The sequence below is a fragment of the Oncorhynchus nerka genome, linkage group LG13 (assembly GCF_034236695.1).
Source record: "Oncorhynchus nerka isolate Pitt River linkage group LG13, Oner_Uvic_2.0, whole genome shotgun sequence".
Taxonomy (NCBI): Eukaryota; Metazoa; Chordata; class Actinopteri; order Salmoniformes; family Salmonidae; genus Oncorhynchus; species Oncorhynchus nerka.
In genome coordinates, this window is record NC_088408.1 from 38053304 (window position 1) to 38063539 (window position 10236).

Sequence of the window (10236 nt, forward strand, 5' to 3'; positions counted from 1 at the left end):
TGAGAGGCAGCACCGAGTGGCCAGAGTGCGGCCATAGAGATATAGATCCACACAGCAAGATACTCTCACACCCAAACCACCCCAGCACTTCACAAATGTCTACGAAGCACAATGACTAACTCACAAACCTGTCTGTCTTACAGTGGTCCTCAAATCTAAACCCGCCAGGGTTTAGCTACAGAGGCATTCAGCACAAGTCTTTGACATGACACAGTCCAAAGGACAGTACTCTTTCCACAGTCGTGGAAAAGTTTGCAACAACAACAGGCCCTCTAAATTTAGCTGCGATAAGGCACTGGAAGCCTGCTATGCATCCTGTACCAGCCAAGCAGAGGAAAAAACTAAAAGTCTGGTCTTACTTTTACCACCGAACGCTGTTCCAAATCTAAACCGTTGGGAGCCGCTGGGCAGACGATCCCTGAGAGGATGATGGAGAAAAGAAGGCAGAGGCATGGCAGAGCTCTAGTAGCAGACATGTCTGTGTGTAAGTCCAGTGGAGCACTGCTCCCTCTCTGTCTCTCCCTGTCCCGTCTGTCGGGAAGTCTCTCTGGGACACAGGCAGCTCTCTCTCTCGCTCCACTGCACCCGTTGGTTTCACTTTTCCACTGGTCCGACCTCCAGATGCGGTGCCTGCGCCAGCCCAGCCCCAAGTCCTGTAAACTGTGTGTACTTCCTCCTCTCCCTCCTCCCTCTCTCCTCTCGACTCCCCCCTACGCCTCCCCCAGTGGACCTGCCTCTCCCCAGAGCCTGAGCTTAAATCACATACATATGGGAAGTCTGGAGAGAGTGGGAGAGACGGGGGGGGGCGAGAGTGGGATAGGAGATAGTTGAATTGAGAGGGGGGGAGAGAGAGAGAGAGAGAGAGATGGAGAGAGAGCAATAGAGAGTTCACTAGACTAGTGTGTATGTCCAGCAGACAGACAGACAGTGTAGTGTAGACATCCAGACGACATATCTACCGCTGACTGTCAGAGTCACATTGAGTGTTGTCTGGCAGCAGTCGCCTCCGTTTGCAGGGTCCGTGTGTGGCACCCTTTCACCTTGGGGGACTGAGTAGCAGACACAACCCCCTCAGACCCCTATCCCTTCCCCCTCTGCTCCACTCGTCCAGGAAGAGAGGGCAGCCGGAATAAGCCTCAGCACTCTGTCTGTAGTACAGGCTGAAGGAAAACCAGCTGTCCTCCCACCCCACCTCCTCCACTCCTCTCCCTTGCCGGCACCGCCTCTATGTTTGTTTACCCAGGTCAGACCGTCAAAGAATGTGATTCATTTATGAAAAATGTGTAAGGGTCAGGATGCTTCCACACACCAGGAAGAGGCCGGTAACTGACTGACTGACTGACTGCTACTTTCAGTCACAAAGGAAGTATTGTTCTCTGTATCTGTTTTTATGTGTATGGCATTTTCAATGCAGAAACTCAAGACTATAAAGTAACATGTCATGCTGGACACTAGATTGTCACAGGGTGATTTTGTTCTCGCTTCATGTCTCTGCCTACAAAGAGCGTGTTGTAAGCCGTTTCAAATGCGGCTGAGTTGTGCCATTGGTCCTGACTGGACCATGTGGAAGTCATATGTCTCAGATGACCAATAAACAGGTTGTCAAATTCCATTGATGCATGTTAGGGATGTTCCTTCCCCGCACGAACAAAACAACCCCACAACGACATGGCAGTTAACCGCTTCCACTTGAATGAGACACATCAAAGGAGACCAACCTTTATAACATGCATAGGGTTTCTCTCTCTCACACACAGACACAGCACACACACTGCCTTATGTAAAGTTTGGGAGAGGCTGAGAGCTCATAATATGTTATTATAACCAAAAGCAGCAATTCAGCATTCTGAAACCCGCAAGCTCTCAGCAAGGTTTGTCTTAACTTAGTGAGCACTATGTAAACAAACTTCTCTGGCTGCATGTTGAAGAGGCTGTTGAGGATACTGTGAGTCTCCTCTTGGTCCCCGGGAGTCCCTCCCCCGTTTGCCCTATTGCACAGCAGAGGGTCTAGACACAGGGGGAGATCACTCACAGGGCCTTCTGCAATGATCTGTGGGCTTCACAGAGGTTACCTCCTTCATGGGTAAATCAGTCTGTGGTGGTCTACACTGCCCCATTCAGCCCACTGAGCCCAGGAGTCACAGCAAGGCCATCAATCTGATGAAAAGCTTGGATTGAGGCTCCCTGCCCCTCCTCGCCCACTGAATACGTCAACAGTCATGACGCTGCTGCCCTCTGATCAAAAGACTGAAAGAGATCTGATGCGTGGGGCTGCCGCCACCTGAGACACTCAGTTCTGCATTGTTCATTGGTGTTTAGTGATGTTGTTCTGTGTGCTCTACTGCTTTCAGGATCCTTTCACTGTCCTGAATAATAAGGAGATGAATTAGGTTAGACTACTTCAATGCTCTACTTTCCGGCTGCCCGGGTAAAGCCCTAAATAAACTTCAGTTAGTGCTAAATACGGCTGCCAGAATCCTGACTAGAACCACAAATTTTGATAATATTACTCCAGTGCTAGCCTCCCTACACTGGCTTCCTGTCAAGGCAAGGGCTGATTTCAAGGTTTTACTTCTAACCTACAAAGCATTACATGGGCTTGCTCCTACCTATTTCTCTGATTTGGTCCTGCCGTACATACCTACACGTACGCTATGGTCACAAGACGCATGCCTCCTTATTGTCCCTAGAATTTCTAAGCAAACAGCTGGAGGCAGGGCTTTCTCTTATAGAGCTCCATTTTTATGGAATGGTCTGCCTACCCATGTGAGAGACGCAAACTCGGTCTCAACCTTTAAGTCTTTACTGAAGACTCATCTCTTCAGTGGGTCATATGATTGAGTGTAGTCTGGCCCAGGAGTGTGAAGGTGAACGGAAAGGCTCTGGAGCAACGAACCGCCCTTGCTGTCTCTGCCTGGCCGGTTCCCCTCTTTCCACTGCGATTCTCTGCCTCTAACCCTATTACAGGGGCTGAGTCACTGGCTTACTGGTGCTCTTTCATGCTGTCCCTAGGAGGGGTGTGTCACTTGAGTGGGTTGAGTCACTGATGTGATCTTCCTGTCTGGGTTGACGCTCCCCCTTGGGTTGTGCCGTGGTGGAGATCTTTGTGGGCTATACTCAGCCTTGTCTCAGGATGGTAAGTTGGTGGTTGAATATATCCCTCTAGTGGTATGGGGGCTGTGCTTTGGCAAAGTGGGTGGGGTTATATCCTTCCTGTTTGGCCCTGTCCGGGGGTATCATCGGATGGGGCCACAGTGTCTCCTGACCCCTCCTGTCTCAGCCTCCAGTATTTATGCTGCAGTAGTTTATGTGTCGGGGGGCTAGGGTCAGTTTGTTATATCTGGAGTACTTCTCCTGTCTTATCCGGTGTCCTGTGTGAATTTAAGTATGCTCTCTCTAATTCTCTCTTTCTCTCTTTCTCTGAGGACCTGAGCCCTAGGACCATGCCTCAGGACTACCTGGCATGATGACTCCTTGCTGTCCCCAGTCCACCTGGCCGTGCTGCTGCTCCAGTTTCAACTGTTCTGCCTGTGATTGGTCATTTATAAACATTTGAACATCTTGGCCATGTTCTGTTATAATCTCCACCCGGCACAGCCAGAAGAGGACTGGCCACCCCTCATAGCCTGGTTCCTCTCTAAGTTTCTTCCTAGGTTTTGGCCTTTCTAGGGCGCTTTTCCTAGCCACCATGCTTCTACACCTGCATTGCTTGCTGTTTGGGGTTTTAGGCTGGGTTTCTGTACAGCCCTTTGAGATATCAGCTGATGTACGAAGGGCTATACATTTGATTTGATTTGAATTAGAGGCTACTACTAGCACATTATTTAGGTGTTTTGACAGAGACAGATGCTATCTAACCCCAATCTCCCATTTATCTAACATGTTGGCCTGTCTAACCTTCAGTATGGGCTGAGAATGACATGGTACTGTATGGAGAAGGTAGTCTTTACTGCTGCACATGAGTGTGTGGTTGATTTAAAGTAAAGATGCGTTTGTTACGATATATCTTTTCCCTGGCTGCCTGGGCTTACCATGTGGCAGAGAGTGAAAGAGGATCTCCTAGGCTCAGCCACACGGCTTTAAGGGGCAAGGAGGGAGACAAACAGGGGTGCGTGCGGGGCAGTGAGGGTTGACTTGTCAGGGCGCTTTTGGACTCTCTGATCTCCCTCGCACTCCAGGAGAGACCGTAAAGCCAGTCTGCGCCCCTCCCATTACCCCCTACTTTATGTGACCCTGCTCAGCCTAACCCTATCACGGTGAAATGAGGCATACATTTCACAGGCAAAATGACTTGGGGTTAGGTCTAGCACCCAAACGGTTTTCAAAATGAGCTCGAGGACGCTGCCTGCTTAGTTGACCATAGACAAGGAAGTTGCAGGAAATGAATTATCCATGTATTTGGAAATCCTCATGAAATCAGTTTTAGTTTCTCTCCTCACTCCCAGACAGTCCTGGCAAATGTCTTGCTTGAGAAACTGCTGTTTGCTAAGAAGCTCTTTTTTTTTTGTTTTGTTACCATTTTAATTGAAAACAATCACAGTAAGGTACTTAATTGTTACCCAGAAAGGATTGATATTGAGATAATAATAAAAGGAATCCACCAATCTGGAGAAAACAGACAGCTCAAGAGGTACAATGGCAGGAACAAGTATGTGAACCCTTTGGAAATACCTGGATTTCTGCATAAACTGGTCATACAATTTGATCTGGTCTTCATCTAGGTCACAACAATAGACAACTGTCTGGTTAAACTGATAGCACACAAAAAAAAGTATAGGTTTTCATGTCTTTATTGAGCACGCCGTGTAAACGTTCACAGTGCAGAGTGGGAAAAGTATGTTTTTAATAACTTGTTTTTTTTACTTCTGTGTTTTGGGTCGTTTTCCTGTTGCATTACCCAACTTCTGTTGAGCTTCAATTGGCGGACAGATAGGCTTACATTCTCCTGCAAAATGTCTTCATAAACGTCGATAATGGCAAGCTGTCCAGGCCCTGAGGAAGCAAAGCAGCCCCAAACCATGATGCTTCCTCCACCACACTTTTGATGTTGGTGTGCTGTGCCTTTTTTTCTCTCTACACATAGTGTTGTGTGTTCCTTCCAAACAACTCAACTGTAGTTTCATCTGTCCACAGAATATCCAGGTGCACTTTTGCAAACTTCAGACGTGCAGCAATGTTTTTTTTGGATAGCAGTGGCTTCTCCCGTGGTGTCCTCCCATGGACACCATTCTTGTTTAGTGTGTTACGTATTGTAGACTCATCAACAGAGATGTTAGAATATTCCAGAGAGTTCTGTAAGTCTTAGCTGACACTTTAGCTGATTCTTCTAAACCTCATTGAGCATTCTGCACTGTGCTCTTGCAGTCATCTTTGCAGGACGGCCACTCCTAGGGAGAGTAGCAACAGTGCTGAACTTTCTCCATTTATAGAAAATATGTCTTACCATGGACTGATGAACATCAAGGCTTTTAGAGATACTTTTGTAACCCTTTCCAGATTTATGCAAGTCAACAATTCTTAATCTTAGGTCTTCTGAGATCTATTTTGTTTAAGGCATGGTTCACTACAGGCATTGCTCCTTGTGAATAGCAAACTCACATTTTGTGAGTGTTTTTTTATAGCTCTAACCAACATCTCCAATCTCATCTCATTGATTGGACCCCAGGTTAGCTGACTCCTGATTCCAATGAGCTTTTGGAGAAGTCATTAGCCTCGAGGTTCACATACTTTCCCCAACCTACACTGTGAATGTTTAAATGAGGTATTCAATATAGACAAGAAAAATACAATCATGTGCGTTATTAGTTTAAGCACACTATGTGTGTCTATTGTTGTGACTTAGATGAAGATCAAATTTGATGACCAATTCTGTATCCTTAGATAAGCAGAAAATGAAACATATTTTTTTACATAGAATTCTGAATAATGATTATGGCTCTAGATTGCAGGAAAAGGCTGATTCAGGTGTTTGGAAAATGCAACATTCTCCAACATCCAGACTGGGGGCTTAGCCCCGCCCCAGATTTACCCCCACCACCCGCCCCAGCCCCCACCCCCAGCCATCTTCATGTGTTTTGTGCCCCCTCAGATTTTTGGAGTGCATTACGCCCCTGAAAGGTGGTGCACTCTACAGGGAATATAAGGTGACATTTGGGATGCAACCACTGAGGCAACATGGGAGAGGATGTAAAGTATGCATCACTTCCGGGTCATGCTTATCACCACCAGATGATGACGAGGATCCAATCAAAGAACAGGAAACATATTTGTTTATATCACCGGTTTCAAGAGTTGCGATAGAATGCAATTCATTCCCACCTGGTCTAAACATATGTTCAGCATGGAAATAAATATTTTTCCTGTGTAATTACATGTTTTTGAACTTGTCTGGTATATATGTAAACATTCCTTTAGATAAATTCAGTACGTGTATTATGAGTGTATGGTTTTCATGAGTCATCTCAATACTATAACAATATACTTCTTTCTCTGTCCTTCGGTATTTTGAAAGTCTCAAATAAAATGTATTATTATTATTTTACCATTTGAATTATATCTCTAGCCGATCTGTTGACAGTAAAGTCTGTATAATGTGAGCCAAGGAAATGAATGCTATTTATTGTCTGGTTTCTAGTCTGTCATGCAGTTTCTCAGTTTGTGAAAAGGCTACCATGGGGAATAGGAGAGAATTGGATCCCTGGGCCACTGGCGGTTAGCGTTGATTAGAAACAGATGCAGAGAGGAGAGGGGGTGTTTGAGAGAGGGGTGGGGGTGGAGAGGAGAAGCGGTGAGTGGGAGAGGGATTTCATTGTGTAGAGAGGTCTGACTTGGTGGGAAAATGTGTAACACATTCAAGACTACTTTTACATAAATTGTTCCTGTCTACAGCAAAAATGGATGCAATCAACGAACACAATTGCATTTTATCGATGGCAATTTTAATGCACAGAGATACCGTGACGAAATCCTGAGGCCTGTTGTCGTGCCATTCATCCGCCGCCATCACCTCATGTTTCAACATGATAATGGCCCCACTTCTCAAGGATATGTACACAATTCCTGGAAGGTGAAAATGTTCCAGTTTTCCCATGTCACCCGTTGAGCATGTTTGGGATGCTCTGGATCGATATGCACGACGGCATTGATCCTCTGATTCCCTTACATGAACTGTAGAAATTGTTGCATGTTGCATTTATATTTTTGTTCAGTGTAGAAGAACTGCAAAGGAAAACAGAAGGCATCTTGTATCAGGTCAGATGAAACCACATATCCTAGGCCCTGTCTTTAATTGGAAATCTCTTTTTAAAACGAACCCAAATAAAAGTGTATAGTTATGTATGACCGCCTCAGCTGGTGGGGCAGTGGTGAATATATCCTTACATAGCGCTGGCCTGCCTGCCTCCCATGGGCGTGGTTAGTTCAGCACAGTCCCAGCCATGCACAGCTGCTGTGGCCAACAGACCTCAGAAACACTACTCCACCATTAGTCAGTTGCTGGGTCATTTTCTAGCGTACACATTTACACAGCAATACCACGAGAGAGTACATTTGTTTCTCAAATTGTACTACAGGAAGAGTGGCTGCACGATCATACTATACATGAAATGGCAGTGGAGTGAAAGTCTAAAAGTGTTTGGTTTGAAATATACTTATGTATCAAAAGTAAATGTAATTGCTCAAATATACTTAAGTCTCAAAAGTAAACGTAAAGCAAACTAGGCGGCACTATTTTTTATTTGTTTATTTATGGACAGCCAGGGGGACACTCCAACACTCAGACATCATTTACAAACCAAGCATTTGTGCTTAGTGAGTCAGCCAGATCAGAGGCAGTATGGATGACCAGGGTTGTTCTCTTGATTTAAAAAAAAACAGCGTTTTATTTCACCTTTATTTTACCAGGTAGGCTAGTTCAGATCAAGTTCTCATTTACAACTGTGACCTGGAAAAGATAAAGCAAAGCAGTGCGACACAAACAGCAACACATGGGTTAAACAAACATACAGTCAATAACACAATAGAAAAAAATCTATATACAGTGTGTGCAAATTAAGTCAGATTAGGGAGGTAGGGCAATAAATAGGCCGTAGTGGTGAAAAAATTACAATTTAGAAATGAAACACTGGAGTGATAGATGTGCAGAAGATGAATGTGCAAGTAGAGATACTGGGGTGCAAAGGAGCAAATAAATAAATAACAATATGGGGGATGAGGTAGTTGGATGGGCTATTTGAAGGTGCAATGATCTGTGAGCTGCTCTGACAGCTGATGTTTAAAGTTAACGAGGGAGATATAAGTCTCCAGCTTCAGTGATTTTTGCAATTCGTTCCAGTTATTGGCAGCAGAGAACTGGAAGGAAAGGTGGCCAAAGGAGGAATAGGCTTTGAGGGTGACCTGCTGGAGCGCGTGCTACGGGTGGGTGCTGCTATGGTGACCAGTGAGCTGAGATCAGGCAGGGCTTTACCTAGCAAATACTTATAGATGACCTGGAGCCAGTGGGTTTGGCGACGAATATGAAGCGAGGGCCAGCCAACGAGAGCATACATGTCACAGTGGTGGGTAGTATATGGGGCTTTGGTGACAAAACGGATGGCACTGTGATAGACTGCATCCAATTTGCTGAGTAGAGTGTTGGAGGCTAATTTGTAAATGACATTGCCGATGTCAAGGATCAGTAGGATGGTCAGTTTTACGAGGGTATGTTTTATAGCATGAGTGAAGAATGCTTTGTTGTGAAATAGGAAGCCGATTCTAGATTTAATTTTGGATTGGAGATGCTTAATGTGAGTCTGGAAGGAGAGTTTACAGTCTAACCAGACACCTAGGTATTTGTAATTGCCCACATATTCTACGTCAGAACCGTCCAGAGTAGTGATGCTGGACGGGCGGGCAGGTGCGGGCAGCGATCGGTTGAAGAGCATGCATTTAGTTTTACTTGCATTTAAGAGCCGTTGGAGGCCACGGAAGGAGAGTTGTATGGCATTGAAGCTCGTCTGGAAGTGCGTGAATTGGACCATTTTCCCGTCCTGCTAAGCATTCAAAATGTAACGAATACTTCTGGCTGTCAGGGAAAATGTATGGGGTAAAAAAAACATCATTTTTTTAATGAACGTAGTCAAGTAAAAGTAAAAGTTGTCAAAAATATAAATAGTAAATAGTAGTACTTTCAAGTATTTTTACATAAGTACTTTACACCACTGTGAAATGGTGGCTTTAAACAGATAAGGAGAAATCATCATCTCCTATGAACATAACTGCATGTTTACTGAGTTGTTGTCTGTGATTATGCAGTGTGACTTTATACCATCCTAAATGACAGCAGAATGTTGCCATAAACTATTCAAAATGTCACTTAGTGACCTTGTCTGTATGCTAAGTATCATATCCCTCATGGTTGAAATTCAAACCTACTAATTGTTGTTAGTGTCAGGGCCCTGAACAGGGTACAGTGCTTCCCCAACACTCAACAGGAGTAGCACACACACAGGAAGTGTTAGTCTTCTGGATATGCGTTCCTCCACTATCTCAGTGTGAAAGGCCGGATAGCAACCAATCTGGATACTAGCAGTGACACTCGGGACTCCCTCCTGTCCTGCTCTGTGTTCACACACCATGTCCTCCTGTTATCAGAGACACTGGCCCGGTTGGAGCAGCAACTGACAAGGACACGTGTCATATCCTGTCCAGTTCCTGTCACCCTATCATGGTCTCACACTCCTGGTTCCAAACCAAGTTCCTTTGAATACTGTTAGTCCATCCTAAAATCCTTAGTGGGAGTAAGCAGTCCCCCCAAAATTGTTGCATGATGTAAATTAGATAAACGTCTGAGTAAAACGCTGCCTAATTTCTACTGTATCTTGTTTTAGGCTTGATAATCTTTGAATGAACCTTGTTTGATCGTATTCAAAAGTATGTATCACCCAATGTAAGGAATCATGAAGTTAAGCTACTCAACTGTGCTGGGCCCGGTTTCCCAAAAGCCTCTTAAGTCTAAGTTCATCTTTAGAAAAATCTTCAGTCTAAGTTCATCTTTAGAACCATAGGATCCTATGGTTCTAAGATGAATTTAGCCATTAAGATGCTTTTGGGAAACCTGGAATTGTATTTTAGTTATATGAGTGCCCCCTGGTGTTGATACACAAAACTACAGTTTATTTCCCCCAGTAGAATGTCCTGAGCAGTCCCCACTTTGGACTCACCATCCTCATCTTCATTCAGAGAGGAGCATGTTTTTGA

At 44.9% G+C, this 10236-nt stretch overlaps 1 protein-coding gene across 1 annotated transcript in view; it reads right to left on the bottom strand.

Moving 5' to 3' along the window:
• Positions 1-680, bottom strand: part of lama4 (laminin, alpha 4) — a 30604-nt gene extending 29924 nt beyond the window's left edge. Inside the window, exon 1 of the mRNA XM_029676994.2 lies at positions 360-680. Coding sequence (XP_029532854.2) covers positions 360-476 — 117 coding nt within the window. The 5' untranslated portion in view covers positions 477-680. The remainder of the gene's footprint in view (positions 1-359) is intronic.
• Positions 681-10236: the final 9556 nt, after the last annotated feature.